Source organism: Alligator mississippiensis, chromosome 5 (assembly GCF_030867095.1).
Source record: "Alligator mississippiensis isolate rAllMis1 chromosome 5, rAllMis1, whole genome shotgun sequence".
Classification (NCBI taxonomy): Eukaryota; Metazoa; Chordata; order Crocodylia; family Alligatoridae; genus Alligator; species Alligator mississippiensis.
In genome coordinates, this window is record NC_081828.1 from 183,810,251 (window position 1) to 183,832,017 (window position 21,767).

The 21,767-nt window shown below is 42.6% G+C and overlaps 1 protein-coding gene across 2 annotated transcripts in view; it reads left to right on the plus strand.

Annotated features, from left to right (window-relative positions):
- The window catches only part of PLXDC2 (plexin domain containing 2), a 513,252-nt gene that overhangs the window by 196,331 nt on the left and 295,154 nt on the right, over positions 1-21,767 (plus strand). For both annotated transcript variants that reach the window (XM_059729061.1, XM_019497583.2), the window contains exon 2: positions 16,521-16,732. In XM_059729061.1, coding sequence (XP_059585044.1) covers positions 16,521-16,732 — 212 coding nt within the window. The remainder of the gene's footprint in view (positions 1-16,520; positions 16,733-21,767) is intronic.

Here is a 21,767-nt window from a genome sequence, read left to right on the forward strand (position 1 = left end):
TTTAATGCAGCAATTAAATATTGTTTTTCTGCATTCAAATGAAATTACAGTAGTTTCTTCAGTAATTCTGTTGCTTACTCCTGGGATGCAAATGTGAGACCAGTCTCTCTGCTCTTAAGGAAGGGAGAGAGATGTGACAGGAAGGTGAGGTTGCCTTTTGACAAATTATGACTATGGATTGGCAGTCAGTTAACTTTTATTTTTTCCTAACTGATCTTTGTCTGCATCAATAGAATGCTGAATTGATTTTGGTATGTTAAAATTCAAATGATAATACTCCATTATCTTTCTTCCCTAAAATTCTTCTTTGCGGCCTACAAAAAGTATTAGACAAAGGTTAGGCAGTTGTGTTCGTACTGCTGCATGTTTTGTTAAACCTTTGTTCCTTTGGACAGCCAGTGGTCTTAGATAGAATGCAGTGCCTTATACTTAGGTTGCAAGCTCCTTGAGGTTTAAACCACCTTTTGGTTTTGTATTTGTTCAGTGTCTATCACAAGTTGGTTTTGATTCATGACTGTAGCACACAAGCACTATGTAGTATAACCAGCATAACCAACAACTTCAATACCACTACATTGGTTATAAATATTAATGTTAGCTAGTGTTGCAAAGTCATTTAATATACTGAAATGCTTGAAAGCAGCTGGGATTTGAACTTATTTCAACCAACAATATATACACTTACGGCAATAAAAGTTAAAATATTACTAATGGCAAATGCCTTTTTAATTTACTGATGTTATGTTCAGGAGAAAAAAAATTGCAATATAAAAGTACATTGCAATAGCTTTGTCTTAATAAAACACAAGAGCTGCACTGGTTATACTTTGGGAAATTTGGAAACAGTTGTATACAACATTCTTTGGGACCTAACTGATATGACTTTAAAAATGCTTCTTGTATATAGACTCAAGAAGTGAAGGACAAGGTCTGAAAGTATGTTACTGACACAAGTGTAAGGGAAATGCCTGTTTTATAATGCTGAAATGGTATTTCTTGGTAGAGGTGTACTGATACATCGGTCTGATATTGAATCAGCACCGACATAAAATTGACTATCAGAAATTGGCTTTTTTTTTTGCCTGATGTGGGTGATTACTGTGGCCTTTAAATGCCCTGTGCATGCATGTAGCCACAGCGCAGCATGTAGGCAGCAAAGAGCAAAGTCTGGCAGCTTGGAGAGCTGTGTCCAGCTGGTAAGTTTGTTTCGGTGGAAGGGGAGTGGGGAGGGAAAGGCCATGGGGGAACGCAGATCAAGGCCTTTGTGGTGAGGGAGGGAGTGGGGCTGGGGCAGGCACTGCCCAGCTGGAGCAGAGCAGGGCGTGGGATGGAGCTGCGGTCTGGGGGGGCATGGGGAGGGAGGGCGGCTCCTGCCCCTGCATGCACCCCAGGAAGGCATGGGGGAGCGTGTGCCCAGATCTGTGCATGGGGTGGTGAGGAGCAGGCTGCTGCTACAGGCTCTGCTTGGGGCTATGCCACACTCTTCCTGGAGGGGGCTGGGCCAGGCTGCACTTGGAGTAGGCAGTGGCACTGGGAGGGAGGGCTGGTGGGGTATGGCACGTTTTGGGGTGGCTGCAGTCCCCCCCTCCCTGTAGCCCCCTTGTCAGCGCTGCCATCGCTTGCCCTGAGTGAATCCCAGCCAATGCCCCCACTGGGAAGAGCCTGGTGCAGCCCTGGCTCCAGCCCACAGCAGCAGACTGCCCTGCCCCTCATTCAGATCCAGGCACATGCCCCCCATGCCCTCCCAGGGTGCATGCAGTGGTGGGAGTTGTATTCCCACCCCCCACACCTGCAAACAAGCTGCTACTCTGTCCCACACCCTGCTTCCCCCCAGCTGGTCAGCACCTCTCCCAGCCCCTGCCCCAGTTCTAGCTCCACTCCCTCCCTCACTGCAGGGGCTTTGATCTGCAACCCCCCCACTTCCCTTTCCCTCCCCACTCCCCTTTCACCACAACAGACTTACCAGCTGGACCTGTTTTTCAAGCTACCGGGCTGCGTATCGGATTGGTATTGGCTGATATACCTTCTTAAAAATCAACTATCAGTATCAGCCCAAAAAACCTCTATAGGTGCAACCCTACTTATTGGTAATAATTATGTAATAGGCACAAATTTGAGTTTCTTTATTATTGAAGAAAAGTGCTTAAAGAGCTTCAACAGATTTGTAAAACACATTTTTATGAGAAGGTTCAGACTTGGAGGCATAGAGTTCTGTAAAAGACAGCCCTGTGCTACTTATTGGGTAGCTATTCCAACACCAGCCTTTTTACCCATTTTATCACACATTGGTATTTCGTATAACACGGCTACTTGTTATTCTAAGTGCAGAGCTACAACCATATCATAATCATGTCACATTTTCTGTGGCTACATTACTGTGTTGACTGTTGTTTAACTGTGATTACAAGAAAGGCTCAGTCCTGTTCCCTGGGAAGTCGATAAGAGTTTTGGTATTTAATGTAGTGCAAGCAGGATCAAGCAGTACTTTGTTCATGGAGATAATGGAATTAAAACACTGCTAACCCTGATCCTAACCAAACTTTTCTTTAAAAGGAGCAAAGATTGGGTCAGTAGTATTCAAAATTTGTTTGCTCAAGATAGATGTTGTCTATGAATTAACTGAATCATGTGCTTTGCATTAAACTTGCTTATAATGCTTTGCAGTTTCATGGCCTTAAGGACCAAGTCCTTAGTCAGTTGAACTCCCTTTACCTAATTGGGGAAAAAACTAATTTTTCAAAACTAAAAAAGAAGCAGACATAGGCATGTTGGTACAGAAAGCACACGAACAAGATGAAGTGAACCCAAAAATGCCAACAAATTTGTGATTGAAATTCCAGCATGAAAATACACTGTTGTGTTATCAGAAGATATCATAATGGAGGTATGCTGTGCATTGGTACCATAGGAAGTAACTTTTGAAATATGAGTTTTAACAAGAGTTTTTATCAAGAGTGTTTAAAGTTTTAACAAGACCTCTAAAATGTCTCAAAGTTACCAAAAGTTGAGGTTCCTTCACTTCTGCTGTTAAAACATCTTACTTCAGAAGTAGAGACTTGTGAGACTAAGGTTATGACAATAATGTAATGCATTTCACAGCATTTAAGTTTCCTGTATGATTAACTGTTGTCTCTTTCAAGTTTGGTCTTGCTGATGGTTGGACCTTAGCTAGTGACAGAAATACTTATAAACTGCCTTTTAATAGTTTTTGATGTATAAATGTTTATAGGATTTTGAAATATAATCTTGTTGATTTGGTATGCTTATGAAATGGGTCAAATTGCACAGTTGGTCCAAATATATGCAATCATGAAATGTAATGAAAATGTGTTAGGCAGAAGTGTAATGCAGGACTGCTAATATGTCAGAAACTTACACAGATCTTTGGTAGGCCCTTGAAAACATGACAGAAGTTGAATGTGCAGTTGATGACTGTTGTGTCCATATGACTTTTCCTCTTATTTTACATTACTAGCAGAAAATCCCTGAATATTTATATGTCCTACAGAATGAGCATTCTCTGAGTCAAACCAAAGTCTTTATTTTCAAATCGTTTCGTACAAACAAGACTTCCCACTAAGGTTCCAGTAAGTCAGAGCTGTCTCACTTGTCAAGTTCTTCCTTTCCGTTCACACTTGCAATTTTTATCTATTTGTTTGAGAGTGGACTTGGCAAAAAAAGAGAATATGAGCCACAGTCCCTCTTGAAGTCATGTGACTTTATTCCTTTGAACTAGCTATTTTTTATTTGTATCCAGATTTGCGCTTCCTATGTCCAGTAAGTGTTCCCAGTTGAAAGAGACAGTAAATTCCCTAAATACTCAGCCTGGTTATATTTCCAGTGCCATGGTAAACACACGCAGCAAACTTTAGGTCAGGTCAGCAGAAGCTTGGTTTATTAGAGAATGCATTCTGGACAGACTCATACACAATTGGAGAATTGTGAAGAGGTCTGACCCCGTACAATAGGTGAGGTGAGTTCATATAGAAAATATGACATCATAAGCATAGCAACGACATATACCAGTCAGCATTTTCCATGACTTCTATTTTATCTTATTTTAGCAGAGTTAAAGGGGTTTCTTTTAACTTGTAACCTTAGGGGTTACTTCCCGTTTTGGGCTGACTCAGTAGGCTGGTTTGTGGTTACTTTTGTGCTAAGTTTTTGTTTTTTACTAGACTAGGACAGGATGGTTTCAGTCTTGTGTTAGTCTGGCAGTTTTGGGTCATGTCCTTTTGACTTCTCCATAGCCTAAGCTGAATACGTGATTTGCACCCTTACACATAATGGAGATTCAACTCCATTTTTCTCTTCTTTCACACCAGCATGCAAGGAAAGACATTGTTTATATTAGTTATTTAAGTGGCTAATATTTTCTTAAATATATTCATAATGAGATGCACCAAAATGTTATGTTCGCTATCCATAACTTTAGGCTGCAGCCATAGAAGTCATATGCTAGATCAATCAATTTAGCTTAACACAATTAAAAAGCCTTTTAAAATTCTTGTTCCAATGCAGGCTAAAACATTTGAAGAACTTAGCAGGTCACGTTGCAGTTAAGATTCCACCTAGATTGCAACTATACTCAGAATTTGGTGTAGACTGTGCTGTATTCCTTTGTAAGTGTATTCCTTATAATTCTGTAAATCTGGGAAAGAAGCCATTTGTCATAAATGCCTTAGAGACAGAAGAGCTTGTAGCTGGGACTTATTTTCTCTCTAATTGTCACTTTTCCCCCTCATTATCTTTTTATATTCCTCCTAGGCCTTTCCAGGTTATGTGAATTATGCATCTATTCCCCAAAAGCCTTTTGTGGTAATTTCCATCTATAGTATTGACTTCAGACGGCAGAATTGATCAACTGTAACCACGAGAGTTCCTGAACTTGCCAAAAGCCATGAGTTAACTTCAAATGATCTCAGAGCAGTGAAAGCTTGTATAGATTTATTTCCTTTCCCCACCCTCAACTGTCTGTCCTCTCTCCAACACAGGGTTGCAAACTTAAATTTAAACACAACCTAAAGGAGAAACTGCAGACATAATCACTTTTATTTCTAATTTTGTGTGAAGTTCAAGGACAACAGCTAAATCATCAAAGCAAATCACCAGCTTAATTATGTGCTCATTATAAAACCCCTTACTGTCAATTCACTTGCTCCAAAACAGAACAGGATATCAGCTGTATGGAACTTCACATTATGGTACTTTTGCAGCCACAACAGAACTTGAAGTTACAACCATGTGCATCGCAAACAACATTATTGAGGCCAGGATGAAAAAATGTAGTTCTAGTTTTAATATACTTCAAGACTTATTACAGTTCTATGTCTCTGCTTGGCTCACAGAGTTTGAGCAAATAACTATCATTTGTGTTTTGTCAATGTTGTGATATAACTATTAATCAGATCCTTTTACAATAGCTGTCTGATTACCATTTGAATTGAATGACATGTTCCTCTGCAGTACTAATTAGGGGCAAGCTCTGAGATTAAATGATACAGTGTAATACGTTGTTACATTTTCTGTAAAATGTCTCTCTTTGCACAAGTGATTTATTAGGTACATTCCCATTTCACAAAGAATGTTGAAATAGCTCTAAACTGGGTAAGTACTGTATGTTTAGGGCTCCATCAGTAGATTCAGGATTTTGTAAAGGGTGGTTCAGGAGCACTTACCTGCGTTCTAGTGGTGGTTGCCCTCCTGCTTCTAGCCTCACTCCTCCAACCCCCAGGACAGGCAGACTATATGCTGTAGGAGCAGCAGCTGCGGAATTTTTTTTCTGAATCAAGTAAAATCTTCCATCCCCTTGTTCTCAGCTCTCCTTCTTCTCCTCCATGCTCAGCGGCACTTCCCCTCCCTTCCCATTCCCCCCTCTTCTCCCTGTCTACTTACGCTTCATGGTGCAGTGAGACCCATCTACCACCATTGCTGTCCCTGCCACTCCTGTCCCACTTCAGCTGGGATTGTGGGGAGTGGCTGCACAGATAACTGACCTCAGCCAAGGACATCAGCAGTGAAGTGCAGTTCACTCTCCCTGCACCTACTCCCAGGCTGGTGGGGGACACCCAGGAGAGAGAACCTGCCCACTGCCGCCACTGCACTTTCCCAGGTTGATCCCAGATCCCTGTGCAGCCTGGCTAAGGCAGGGCAGGAGCAGCTGTGGAGCTCCCCCACACCTGGGTCAGCCCAGGACACTGGCAGCAGTGGGAGGGGGTGGGCAGAGTGGAAGGGTAGGTGCCACAGAGTACAGATGGGAGGGGAGGAAATGTCAAGAATTGGGGGAGATACTTATCTGATTCAGAAACTTAAAAACAATGCCACAGATATGGCTTCCATAGCAAAGTGCAAAAGAGGGGTGCAACTATGTCACTGTACTCCCTTTGGATCTCTCTCTCATAATACCTGTAGTGTGGCTGCTGTTTTTTTCAGCATAAAAATGTCTTATACATAACTGGCTTATTCTTCTGAGGAACGAGCACCTTTTTTCTCAGTATAACTTGCATCCACCATAGCAGTAACACTAACTGGATTTTTTCAGTAGGAAATCAATAAAAAACTGTGGGTCAACAAACCTAAGCTGCATTTGAACATTACCCATTTTATCCTCTATTCTGTGGATGAAAGGGACTATGTCAGCATTTGTGTATGTTAGTTATTTGTTGGCAGTTTAACTTAGGAAACCCATGAAATGGTGAGTGTTGGGAGAATATGCAGCACTTTAAAAAATGTGGTGTTTTTTTAAAAAAAAACACTGTGTACACGTACATTTTTTCTTCTCTCTGGGAGTCTATTGTCCACTAAGCATGCTTATGAAGTAGTAATTTGGGCCTGGATCCACAGGAAACAGAGTTGTCAAGTCCCATTTTTATTTTCACTGGCCTCATCTACACGAGATCCTGACTGCACAGTAGCTTGATACTACTGTGCAGTAGCATCACATGGCAAATACCATGACACAGCGCTACTGTGCAGTTGTATCACAAAAAAGGTCCAATAACTTACAATAACTACTGTGCAATAACTTGTATAAACAAGTATTAAATACAGTTACTGCTTAGTCTTGGTGGCACACAGGTTGTTTCCAACCCTACTACACTGTAGCAATGAGCTACTGCACAGTGGTGTCAGTGTCATGGCTCGTGGCCACCGATGCTACGTTGCCGAAGTGACAAGCTACATCGCTGTAGCTCACATCTCATATAGATGTGCCCAGTGTGAAGTAGAAACCTACCTGCCCTACCTCCTGGGAGAGAGCTTTAAGCATAAGCATAACTATCCTGGGGTAATACATTTTATGTATTGGATAAACAGGATATATCTTTGCATTTAGGCGTCTACCCAGCAACTGTAAAATAGAGGAAGAGGGTTTGACTTCACTTGACTTCACAAAGGGCTTAGGCTTCAAACCCTAGGAAAGGATTTAGGTCCCCAGAGAAGAGGGGGTTTTGATATACCCCTACCCTCCATGAAATCTGTAGCTTGTTTAGATATGCCCCTACTCAGTGTTCTGCCTGTTGTGAATCTTGATCTTAGGAGCCAAATTTTTCTCGTTAGAGAGAGCCTAGTTATCTAACTCTGGGTTGCGCATTCTGCTACGGTGGAGAGGCACATATAAGTCCTTTTGTGGATTCAACCTCTGATATTTTCAGTCATATTATCACTGATTTGTATTGCAGACAGTGAACATATTGGTGATTGTATCTCATAGGTTTGTCATATTTGTCAGTACTTCTGCAACCTGAGGCTCTTATGCCCTTAATATTCTGATGAGTGGCTCTGAGGTGAAGCAGGTAGGGCAACTTTGAATTGATTTTTAAATGGCAGTTGATAAAGTATTCCAAGGGAGTGATTCAGTTTAGCTGTTCAACTGTCCGTCTCCCTCTGGCAGCTGATTATTAGATAAAGAAGGGAAATCTGCAGCAATTTATTGAAAGCAAGTGTTTTAGGCCTTTCAGGAGACACAGGGAAATGGGATTCTGACCAAAAAGAAAATGATTGAAAAGCAAACTTTTTAGATCTGATTCCTGGAGATTATTTATAATCTAAGGCTGTTTACTCTGCCTTAAAAAGCACGGCTATTAAATACCAGATTTTCCAAGGAACTGTGTACCTTCATGTTGGATTAAGCGCAGGTAACTATGATCAAACCTCTAGGAGAAGGTGATTAGCACATTCATAAAAAGTGTTCCAAAATGATAGCTGCTCTATTTCTGGTGTTTGCTTGACTTTTTCAAACCTATTTTCATAGCGCTCATAGAGGTGTGGTTCTTCACCCTCATTTGGAAACTGTTGCTCTAATGTGCCAACAGAAGGACATATCTATTGTATTATAAGGTCTTGGAGGTGCTGCCTCACTTTGCTTTAAGGTTTGAGTGGAAAAAGCACCAGTGGAAATGATTTGACTAGTTCAGTTTTTTTAGTACCCTGAATATTCCTCCCCCTCCCTCCATCCTTTTCTGTTCTCTGCCTCTTTCTGAATGTTCATTAGAACTTGCCAATTTTGCTCTTTAATAAGTTCAGTGATACTTAACCATGATGCCAGCAGATCTTTTGAAGGGTGTTGTGAGGTGTGAGGATATAAGGGAGGTGTTAAGCAGATAAACTCAGCAGCAGCAGCAATCCCTTGCAGTCAAGGATGAATGTCTTATCTGTGGGTTTGAAGATGGCTGATGAAGTCTATCCAAGATTGACAGACTCTATTGCAGACTCGATTCCATCTCCTGTTCTCATTGTAAGATTTCAAAGCACTGAGATCCTTGCAACAGGCTCTTCCTCCACTTGGGTTGGTCCTGGGCAATAGTCTCCCACAAGGTGAAGTTGACGTTGCATATTTTCCAGGTTGCTCTTGAGAACATCCTGAAGTGCTTTCTCTGTCCTCTTGAGCATACATTTTGAGTGCACTGGGAGGATAAAACTTACTTTGAGAATCTGGAATCAGATCTCCAGATGACATGGCCGGCCCAGCAAAATTGATGTTAGATGATCATCACTTTATTGCTCATGGCATTTGCTTGAGAGAGGAAACTAAAAGTTCATGTATCTTTCTTCCCACTGGATTCAAAAGATCTTTCACAAGCAGCATTGATGTTTTCCAGTGATTTAAGGTGTCTCCTGTACATTGTCTACATTTTGGTTCCATAAAGTATGATGGGGATCATGATTGCTTGATAAACAATGAGCTTGGTTTGGGATCTTTTGGGAGGGTGGGGCAGGTGTATTAGAGGTCCCCCCCCCCCCACCTCAAGGGTGTGGGGCTCCAATTCACCCACCCTCCCTTCTGCACCAGATGTGGAGCCCCAAGAAGGAGCTTCCCCCACTGTCTTCCCCCCTCCCATTCTGAAAACAGGGAGCACTAGCAGAAAGCTCTGGCCATTGCTGTGGGAACCTGGCTGCAGGCTCCCAGCCATTCCCCTCCCCTGGGGAACCAACAGTGGACTTCTGTTTAGTCGGGGGTAAGGTTGTAACTCAGGAAGCTTTGCCAAAATCGTTCTGAATTATAGCTGGAAGCTGCACTTCTCTGTACCCGATATTACACCCCTCATCCTGTGACATGCATCATGGTTAACAGTCCCTTAATGGGAGGATAACACATGTAACCCTTCTGGCAGGCACCAGATGGCAGCAGCAGGGGCTGAGCTCACACTTTACACAAATTGATTCTTTTGGCTCAAGCCCTAACCCTGAAACCTGCAAAAATAACTTCTGCCTGGCTGTTCCAGTGTGAACAAACTTCCTGACTCACAAGCTACATGAGACTCTATTAATGGGGGAAAGGGAGTTGGGATGACAAACAGACTTAAGAACCCCTTAATAATCAGTATCCTACCTCAACCCACTGTTAACAGTTCAGCATAATCAATCGGTTCAGAGCCTTTCCTTAGTCCCACACAGGGTGAACAATGTAGTCAGTAGGGCTAGTGTAGCTCTTAGCCCAAAGATTCCCTTACCATCACTTGGGTGCTGTTCTACCACTGCTGTTGTTGCTCTTCATTGCTTCGGGGGGGGGGCTCTTTTCCTTGGGTACAGCTATATGTGCACTGAACTGTGCAGTTGTTACCCCTCCCCCCCCCCCCAGTAATTGGCATTACTGCAGAGTTCTGACACCGCACAGCTATTTTTAGCAGCTACTGAGCAATAGTAATGAGCTACTGTGCAGTAGTGTTGGTGTCGCGGTCTGTGCCTGGCAATTCTATGTCATTGTAGCAACGAGCTATAGTGACGTAGCTCATTGCTACAGTGACATAACATCTTGTCGCTGTAAATGTGCCCCTTGTTACTCCTTGCTACTGCTGGGGTTGCTGCTCTTTGTTCCTCCTCACCGCTGCTGGCAGGTGTTGCTCCTTGTTGCTTCTTACCACCCCCCATTGCTGCCCCTCACCACTGCTGGGGCATTGCTCCTTTTCTGGTTGCAGCAGTAACCCAGCTCTTTAGATGTAATCTCAGTCACTTCAGGATCTGGCAGGCACAGGCTTCTATCTGCTAGTACCCTAAGGATTTCGGCTCTTTAGGACCAACTGGGTAATAGGCTCAGACTGAACCTACAAAAGGGATTTGTACATCACCAGTATTTATCCCTGTATAGTTAGATAGCGAGTTGCAGTACCATTCCCCTGGGAGACCTCCAGTCTGGAGCTTCTTTTTTCTCTCGCATGATTCCTGAACTGGGGGTCCCTTCACTTAGAATCATAGAAGTAGGGTCACAAGGGACCTTGTAGATCTTCGAGTCCAACCCCCTGCCTGGGCAGGAGGGAAACTGGGCTCGAGTGACCCCAGCCAGGCAGGCATCGAGCCGCTTGTTAAAGACCCCCAGGGTAGGAGCCATCACCACTTCCCTTGGAAGTTGGTTCCAGATACTAGCCGCCCTAACTGTGAAGTAGTTCCTACGGATGTCTAATCTAAACCTACTCTCCAACAACTTGTGGCCGTTATTCCTTGTTATCCCTGGGGGTGCTATGGGAAACAAGGTCTTCCCCTAACCCTTCTGGTCCCCCCTAGTGAGTTTATAGATGGTCTCCCCCAAACCCTTTTGGTCCCCCCTAATGAGTTTATAAACGGTCACAAGGTCCCCCCTCAGCCTTCTCTTGTGAAGGCTGAACAGGTTCAGATCCCGTAGCCTCTCAATATAGGGTGTGCCCTGCTGTCCCTGGATCGTGTGGGTGGCCCTCCTCTGGACCCTCTCAATGTTGTCCACATCCCTCTTGAAGTGGGGTGCCCAGAACTGGACACAGTACTCCAGCTGCAGCCTGACCAGTGTCATCTAGAGGGGGAGGATCACCTCCTTGGCCTTACTTGAGATGCACCTGTGGATGCACTATAGGGTCAAGTTAGCCCTGCCGACCGTGACCTTGCATTGTCGGCCCATGTTCATCTTGGAGCCAGTAATGACTCCAAGATCCCTTTCTGCCTCTGTGCTCTCAAGAAGAGAGTTTCCCATCTTATAAGTGTGTTGCCGGTTACTACTGCCCAAGTGCAGCACCCTGCACTTGTCAGTATTGAAACGCATCCTGTTTTTGTTAGCCCACCCCTGCAACCTATCCAGGTCTTTCTGCAGTCTTTCCCTCCCTACTAGCGTGCTCACCTCACCCCATATTTTGGTATCATCAGCAAATTTGAACAGGTTGCTTTTCACCCCGTTGTCCAAATCGCTGATAAAGAAATTGAACAGCGCGGGCCCAAGGACCGAGCCCTGGGGGACTCCGCTGCCCGCTTCCCCCCAGGTCGAATATAACCCATCCACCACCACCCTCTGAGTATGACCCTTCAGCCAATTTGCAATCCATCTGACCGTGCAGGCATCGATGCCACAGTCGCCTAGCTTTTGAATGAGGATGGGGTGGTCAAGAGTGTCAAAGGCCTTGCTGAAGTCCAGAAAGACTACATCCACGGCGACACCTGCATCCAATGCTTTTGTGACCTAATTGTAAAAGGCAATCGGGTTGGTCTGACATGACCTGCCCCTAATGAAACCGTGCTGGTTGCCCCTGAGCATCATCCCTGATGCCAGCCCATCACAGATGTGCTCCTTGATGATCTTCTCAAAGAGTTTCCCGAGGATTGAGGTAAGACTGACAGGCCTATAGTTGCCTGGGTCCTCCCTCCTCCCTTTCTTAAAGATGGGGACCACATTGGCTATCTTCCAAACATCTGGCACCTGGCCCGAGCACCACGAGCACTCGTAAAGCCGTGCCAAGGGCCCAGCAATAACCCCTGCTAGCTCCCTCAACACCCTGGGGTGGAGAGTATCTGGACCTGCTGACTTGAACACGTCCAGCCCCTCCAGAAGCACTCTAACCCGGTCCTCCTCAACCTTAGGTCTTGAGGCATTCCTCTCGAGTCCGTCTTGAAACACGGTGGGGGAGTCCCGGTCCCTGCACAAGAAAGTGGAGGTGAAGAATTTGTTAAAGATGTCTGCCTTCTCCTCTGGCGCAACCACCAGATTGCCCGGTGCATCTTGCAGGGGCCCCACATTTCCCGGTGCCTTCTTCATCCTCCCTATATATTTGAAAAAGGACTTTTTATTATCTTTGGTCTTGGACGCTAGTCCTAGCTCTGTGTCCGCCTTAGCTTTCCTAACAGCCCCCCTATAGGCCCATCAGGCCCGACACTTTAGGCTTCCACAAAAGTCATGGTGAGCACTGATCCCTCAGCTATGTTTACTCAGCTTTCTCTTACAACATCAGTTCTCTTATGATCTTCACAATTTTTGAGGGGAAGGCCAGTGCACACAAACCTGGCTTCCCTTTCCTCTTAAATTAAAAATGTTAAAAGCAGTTAAAGTAGGGTTACCATATTCCCAGTTTCAAAAAAGAGAACACCTGCTGGGAGGGGGCACTATATGATTGGGGGAGGGCATTATTATGCTGGTGCCCTGACGCTACCCATGCTGCTGCCCCTCACTCCTGACTTGCAGACCCCTGGCCCTGCCAGTGCCTCTCACCCCCAGCTCCCGTGGGCTATGCTGGTGCCTTGCACTCCTGACCCACAGTCCCCTGCCCCCCCAGCCCTGCCAGTGCCTCTCACTCCTGACATGCAGCCACCTGATCCCCCCCAGACCATGCAGCATCTTCCAGCTGCCCCACCCCTGCAAGCCCAGCTATGCAGCTCCCCACTGTCCCCAAAGGGCTCCCCTGCCCCCTTCCCCCGCTGGAGGGGCAGGTGCCTCTGCCCTGCCCCCACTGCTGTGCTGCAGCCCCAGTGCCTGGACAACTTTCCCCAGCGCTGGGAGGCACCTGCCCCCCCACATGCCCACATCCCTGCCTCCAATCACCCTCCCTCCAGCCCCAAGCATCTCCTTACTAGGGCAAGCCAGGAGGTGTTGGGAAGAAACACTGATGCTGAGCAGAACAAAATCCTGGGCATTTGTTTACTTTTTAAAAACAGCCTCGATGGAGACCAGAGGACCAAAAAAGAGGACATGTCTGCGAAAACCTGGACATATGGTAACCCTAGTTAAAGCATGTTGTTGCAGTCAAAACAAGCACAAAAGTGTTTTTCACTCCCTCGCCCATACATACTAATGGCAAATGTGCAGGTAAGAGAGAAATTCCCCATAATCCAACCTTGCACTGCAATAGTGGCATGTAAAGAAGCACAACAGAGAGGTTGTCATGCTGGTACAGGAGCGGTAGGGTCACACATGCAAAACACCAATAACAAATGTTTTCGGCATCAACCCCAATTCAGCTGTCCAAAACCTGATTCCTTTGTCTTGTGAAGCCAGCCTAGCTGTAATTTCCAGTGCCCCTGAGCCAAGTCCACTAAATTGTCCACCCAAGGCTTGGAACATGCATCAGGTGTAGCAACAGCACCATACTCTCTGTAATCCTCACAGATGAATAAAAATCTTTCCACTCTTTTTCAGGCTACAAGTTCCTGATGCTTAGAGCCATTAGACTCTGTCCCTACCACCAGCACCAGTGCATTTTTTACCTCCTCTTGGATCTGCTCCTAAAGAACACCTGAGGTACATTCAGCCTCACTGCATGTGAGCTGTTCATTCTTTGTGATAATTTTTTGAATCATTTCATTCAGGAGATCTCATTTGTCAGCAAAATACTTGTGATTTTGCAGAACAGTTCTTATCTCAGTCTTTCCATCTTATTCCAACCTCTCCTGCAATCTGATGCTCTCTAAGGAAATACTCTCTTCAGTTTGCCACACTGGTTGGGATGTGGGATCCTCTACCCCCTTTCCAATCCAGATTCATAACAGTCTCCCTGTCATGATTAATTCTCTGATCGCCATGAATTATTTGACAACCAGGAACTGGATCCATCTCAGTCTCTGTATTGTCCATGCATTTAGCAATAGGACAGTCTTATTCCTTCTGCATAATTTCTGCACCATTCTTCACTGGTACCACCTGCACTTCAAGGTTCACCTCTGAGTTTCCTCCCTGCTCACTTGGAGTATCATCACTGGGGTTCCTGCTCTCCTCAGGAAACCTTACAGTGTTTCCCCATTCTGGGTTACACTCAGGATCACATCTCTCAAGCCATCATTCCTTCCTGGCTCCACTGTAAACTCAGCCTGGACTAACACTATACCCATGGTATTCTCAGGGTTGTTACTTTCTTGCAACAGATACAAACATCCTCTCTGCCTGTCCCCTCCTGGACATCAGAGGTCTGGGCTTCTGCATCCTCAGGCTGCAAACACTACCTTCCTTTAACCTTGGCTTCCTTAACTTGTTCTAAGCTATCTGAAGAGCACTCCTGTGGCATATGCTTATTGGGATTCTCTCCTGATTCCTTCTTGGCCTCTGAATCCACATTGGCCCCATCAACTCTCTGGGCCCAGATCTATCTTCCTTCCCCAGTAACTTGGGACACTGAGCTTTCTTCATTCCATTGCAGCTTTTCATACCTTGCTGGCTTGATCCTTGCTTCACTCGCACTCACCTGCAAGGAAATTCAGACATGATACTACAGCCTTTCCCTATATGATTTAATCCAGAGTGGGAAGTCCCTGAAGTTATCGACTTGTTTTTTTCCAGATCGTGCTGGTTTAGGAATGATTTAATTTCTTCCAGAGACTTCTTTGTGACACCTGGATCCCTGTCCTGTCAAAGCCATTTACACTCTGCCTTACTGAAGTAGGTATAATCACTTATACCCACTGTCTTTATGTCTGTTGTAAGAGCAAAGCCTTATCCTCCTTTCAAGGCAAAAATCCTGCTGTCATTCAAAACAAGTCTCCTCCTCTTTCTTCCAGCAAGCTCTAAACTTCATAACCAAAACTGTGGCATGAATATTATTTGACCAAGTCAAATTGAGCTCCAGTTCTGCCGTGCCATATTTTAGTGAGTTATCCTTATTCTTAAGATTAGGCAAATTATTTTCATATTGTTGTAGTGTTTATATGGAAGGAACATGTGACTGTGAATCAGAATAACCTGAATTTTTATATAGTTCCAGGCAAAGATTGCATCTTAATGAATGTTTGAAGAACACGATGTACATGTCCAGGACTGTTATATATTGACACAGCCTTAATATTCTTATTGGCTCTTTCATCCATAAAATGAGGCTGATATTTCTTACTGAACTAATGTGAGGTAGATAAGTATTGTTTAATAATAGTATAGGCCTTTGAAAATGCAAAGCATGATATAAATGCTAAATGGTATATATTAAAAACAGTTGCTGTAAATCAACAAAATTATTTTTTTTTATTATATTTTGGGTTGAGGAAACTGGAAACTGCTTAAGGTATTTTTGTTGTAAATGGTGGTGAGTTTTGCTTGTGGCAAGAGCTTAATTATACTTGTAAAAACCAAAGAAAGGGCTAAAACATATCATTTGGATTTCATAACTGTGTTAAGGGCAGGTGTCCACAGATTTCGCACATCATTAGCATCTATCACTTCTCACATAGCGACTGAAGTTTTATCTCTGTATCAGAAGCTGCTCCAGAATTTAGCATCTATTTTAAGATTTAATACCATTGCCCATCACCATAGCATCTAAACCCATTCCACATAAAATCAACAGTAATTGCTGTGTTCTTAATGGATTGCAGTTATTTTCTGGCTTTTCTCCTCTGTATGGGTAGTTTTTTTTATTGGGTGCTGATTTATGTGTTTGGTTTAGGCACTTGTTTACAATACCACTTTGTTCAGTGATCTTTGGGAACTTCAGGCTTGCCAGTACTGTATATGCTATTCTTGCTGTGATAGAAAGTCATTTCTGAAAGGAATGAAATTAAGAGTGATCAACAGAAGTTTAGTGGAGTTTTACAGAAAATATACTAAAACTATACCTTGTTAACAGCTTATGGAAATTATATCTGAGAGGAAATTTCTATTAAATTCTGTGGGATGATTCAAAGAAGTTATAGAAATGTTATAAATTTCTATCTGAAATTTCTATTATATTTTATAGATAACAAATAGTAGGACTTAAGATTGTAGTTGTGCCTCAATAAAACAATGTGATTGTACGTGATAGTTGCTTGGATCTCAATTGACAAGTGCCAATCTTTTTCCCATTTTTTTTTTTTTTTTTTTTGTCTCACAGGGGTGTTTTATCATGTTGTTCAGAGCTTTCCTCAAGTGGATGAAAATGTTCGAGTGGATTCACATGTATACAGCCACAGGTGGAAAAGGCACTCGGAGTCTCTTAAATCAGTCAGTACGAACAGAGCCAGCATGGGGCAGGATTCCTTAGAGCCCGGGGGCTTCACAGACTTGCTACTTGAAGATGGACATGACAATACCACAGACATTGAGGTAGAAATCTATTCCTTGAAACATTTTATAATGAATTAACAGTAGTGTGAATGGTGGAATGAATCGAAGTCCCAGAACCAACCAAAATGTAAAAGGTTAAAGAATGTACTCAAGCATGTTTTACTTTGGTAACCAGTGCTAAAGTAATGGTCTAAAAATTCATGAAACGTATACAAGGTTCTATTTTCCTGTCTAGAGGAGGAGATTTGGATATGGCTTTCATAACTTTTGAGAGAAGAATGATTTCCTCAACTGCACTAATCAAATCAGGAGGTTGCTCATCTCCTTGCTATAGAAAACATGGAAGGTCTCATGATACTATTTATAAATTCTGCTTGAGGACTGGAAAAAGAAAAGAATTATCGTGTGAAAGGCTGGAATGTGAAAGTCTCTTTATCTGGTCTTTATGGAAATTGAGACCCACATGTTAAGGAGTGAGGCGTCAAAGAAACGGACAAGTTGTGAAAACCCCAGGCTGCTCACAGAGCTGGCGGGCAGGGGTGGTGTGGGAACTAAGCTACATAGTTGACAGCCCAGAGGCTGCAAATTTGCAGACCATATGAGAAGTGCTCATGGTGCAGCCTGTCAGATTCCAACTCATCTGCAAATTCTGCTAAATACTGTGTCACAAAGACATGAAAAAGGAAGTCACAGAGCTAATTAACCCCCTCTACCCCATTACCACCCCCAAAAGAGTATCCTACTAAAGTATTTCTGGATACATCTGTATACGATTTGGGGACATTGTCTCTCTTATTTAGGAGTTGATCCAAAGCCCATTGGAATCGGAGGAAGAGTTTGTTATTGTCCTCAGTACAATTTGAACCCAGACTTTACAGCTGTGCTTGTTATTTGAATGATATATAATCCAATTTTGATTATTTTCTCAGAAACATAACATGTTAGATTTTACTCTTGTGCATTCATTTTCTATTTAGATTATCAACAGTAATGCCAGTGGAGTTGCTCCCAATTTAACAAAAGCATAAGAGAGAGTGTGGAATTGCATTCTATTCAGAAGAGTAACTGACTGGGTGTGTTTGGAGCTGAGATATTCTACTCTTGTATCTTAATAGCTTGGAAACCAACTGTCTGATTTGGTTTTGGCTTTATACATGGGCAGTAAATATAGATTTAAGGATTGAATGGTTTTTAAATGGGGATTATTTATTTTTGTTTTCAAAATGACAAAAAATACTCCATGTTCTTGAAGCAGAATACAGTTCAAAATCAAGAGTGATTAATTTGATTCCTTCAGCTTTAGGTTCTGTTCTCTCTTTCATGTTTTAATTCTAGAGGAGCTTATTCTTGAATGAACAAAAAATCTTTCAGTCATTGTGGCTTTTCTTTTCTTTAACAGTTATAATGCAGGAGGAATGCAAAGCTATCTGTAGAGACAACTGTTTGTTGGTCAAAAGTGATAACACTTTTCTGCATTTTAGTGGGTTTCCTTACAATTTGCACAGTGGTAATTGTATCTTCTGTTGTATAAATGTACAAGTCACTGTTTAGTAAATGACATTCGTGACCTGCATGTAAATTTATGGATTTTTTATTGTCTTTTGTATTCCCATCTGACCATATATGTAACTAACTTAGTTGGGCACAGATCTTGCTTCTGAATATTTAGTCAATAAAGCAAAAGTTGTCACGTACTGCTACAAAAATTTCTGTAGCTGAACTTTTCATGGCTTATCTTTAGGGATAATGCAGTGGCACCCTTGGAAATTGAACTAGTCATCATTCTAGCAGTGCTATTGAAGTGGTGTAATGAGTAGGTCAAAAGGGAGAATTTGCAAGCAAATGTGGATTATGGTGATATTTTTCCATATACACCTTCCCTTGAAATAATAAAACTATCATGTACCCATCTCATTTGTATCTAGAATTTTCACTGTCAATAACCAACTTAATTAAATTCAGGTGCTCATTACCAGCCCTTTATTTCAAAAGGCTTCACAGCAGGATAAAGTAACTGAATTGTGCCTCTTAACTTTATTGGATTCCTTTATTAATCCCTATTACACCACACAGTTACCTTACAAAATCTTCAGTGCCCATCTTTATAAGGGAGGAGTAGTGTATAACAAATATTCACAGTGGAGGCATCTGTATGTAGCAAATTTCTCTTCTGAAGCTTTGGAGATTATCAGTAGTGCTGGAAAGGCATATTGATTTTAGTAACCCTTCTTCCCAGGATATTGTAGTTCTTGTTCAAGAAAATCCATAAAATGAGTGTTCTCTTTCATTCATATTTAATGGCAATATAGTATCACAAGACTTCTTCATCTCAAATATTGTTTGTCTCTAAATTATTCTACACTCTTGCCGTGTAAACATGGAAGGTTCCTTGACATACAGCGAAAGGATGTATATCCTTAGTTTCTCTCTCCAAACCATTTCTTCTTTTCCATACAATGATGCATCTTTTTTTTGCTTCTGCTCAACTACTAACCAAATAACAAAGACCAATAAGGAACACAAAAATCTTTATTGTGCTTTTTCTAAAAAAGTAATTAATTATATTTTCTTAGTGTCTTATCCCGCTGGTCTAATCTAAACTATCTTGGGGGTAAATATTCATAGATGCACATTCAGTTGAGAGTTAGTAGGCTCAAGTCTATTCATTTCTCTCAGCATTTCCTAATACTAATGTAATGCTGTTAATTTTCAGTTCTTCATTGGAAGGGATTGGCATACTTTAGAAACAGTTAGTTAAACCTCATGGCACCCTTCTGTACTAGCTGTCATCATCTGCTTGGTACGTGGATTGAAAGCTTTGCACAGTGCTGCAGATAGTGGCAGTGATGATTTTGCTTGTGGCAGCTTCTCTGTAAATCAGGGCTGATTTTATGTCCTAATCTGTAATGATTAGATACACTGTGCTGCTGCAGGTGCCATTTCTCAAATGATAAACTCTAAGGTCCTTAGCGTACATAGTAATTACAGTTCCTGTGACACATTACAAGAATGGGAATGTTTTTCTCTTCTTCTGACTGTTATTCTGCCTATTGCACCTGTTAGGCCAGTGATTCTCAATGAGGGTGCCTTAAGGTCCTTTCAGGGGTAACAGGGAGAACCATGCAATATTAGCACTGTTAGGTCTGCATACGTGACTTACAAGATAAACCAGAGCTTTCAAATTGGAATTCATAGTGTTATAAATATTCTGACCTGCTGTGGTTTTTTTGGGTTCTTTGCAGCAGAAGAATTGCTCTACTGGTTTTGGGGTTTTTTTATAGTCAAAAACGGTGAAAATTAAATGATGGCATTTTCCAAAGGCTGTCTTGAGTGAAATAAGGGGGGCCTTGAGTCTAGAAAGGTTGAAAGCCACCATTTTGGGCTCTGATTCAGGAAAGCATTTAGGATTATAGGAAAGTATGGGGCAGGATTATTCTAGATTAAAACATCCCACCCAAGTGTCTGCCTAGCTTGCTTTTGAAAATTTAGCAGTGAACATCTGTTTACTTTATGGTGTGAGAGTACCAGCAGCCTAGAGCTGCCCATGCTTTAGCTGCCCTGGAGAAGTGCTCGTTGGGTTTGAGGGGTCTGATCATCTGCACCTCAGGAATTCTTGTGTAGAATCAGGCCTCTCAAGGCCTGGAAGCTCCTACCTGGCTTTCCCTACTTACCAAGACTCATCTTAGTAAGTGAAAAAAAGCAGGCAGGCACTCAAAAGGCCTGAGGGCCTTTATCCTGCACGGGAATTCCTACACTATGCAGAACCTCCCAAGCCCTGGGAGAAAGTTTCCCATTTCCCACAGCATTAACAGGTGGGACAGTGGGTGATGTGTGTCTAACCCAATGAAGTGGGTCACATTCCAGCACAGCAGATCTGCTTCATTTGGTGACATCTAGTCTATGTAATCCCCAATAAGTTCTTCTCATACTCTAAGCCAGTAGTTTTTCACCTTTTTTTCATTTGCAGACCCCTAAAACATTTCAAATGGATGTGCAGACCCCTTTGGAAATTTGAAATGGAGGTGGGGACCCCTTTGAATTGTAAATGTTGGTATTAACATACTTTTGATCATGGTCATCTTTTGCAAACCCCTTAGACAGTCTGTGGACCTCCAGGGGTCCATGGACCACAGTTTGAAAGCCATTGCTCCGAGTTGTTTGTCTTCTTCTCTGTCTTTGTTGCCAACTGCCTTTATTATCCAGTAGATGACTAATTGACCTTATTTGGGAAGACAGAAATAAAAAGGTATTAAATAGTTCAGTCTTCTCTATATCATCAGTAACTAGTTGCATTCTGCATTACATAAGGCACCTATGGTTTCCTTGGCCGTCCTCTTACTACTTGTGTGGATAATTTTAAGAGTGTGTTATGTATAAGTTGTTACATGGGCCTGGGTACTGCAGGATGGAACAGCAGATCAGTAGGCTAACAAGGCTCTCTGAAAAAACAAGCTTTATCATTTCATAAGTTTAACTCTTTGGTCTTTTGAGAATAACACATGGTAATTGGGTGCAAAGAAAGACAGAAAAAAGGAGCATCTCAGAATTCCAGAGGAGTTAAAGCTGTCTATCAATGCAGCAGAAAACTGGAAGAAATTTAAGCAGAGCTTCACCGTATGTATGATGGCCAGGAGAGCCACAGAGAAGGAAGGTTCACTCAAGCTGGCTATTTTTTTAAATATAGCAGGCCCAGAAGCTCTGTCTCTTTATAATAGTCTGCACAGAAAAGCTATGGCAAAATAATAAAGAAGTTTGAGGAATATTGTATACCCAAACAAAATGAAACTTTTGAATGGTATAATTTCCACATGGGACAGCAGAAAGTATGTGAGATAATAGAGGCATTTGTCAAAGACCTCAGATTGCTGAGCCAGACATGCAACTTTAGAGACCTAAAAGAGTCCATGATCAGAGATCAAATAGTATTAGGTATAAGGGATACAAGCCTCAGGAAAAGACTGTTAGAGGGTCCTCAGCTTAATTTTGAAAAGGCAGTTAGAATATACCAAATGGCCGAGATAACAAATACCAGGCTACAGAAGCTGGAGGAAGAAGCAGAACAAGCTGGACTAGA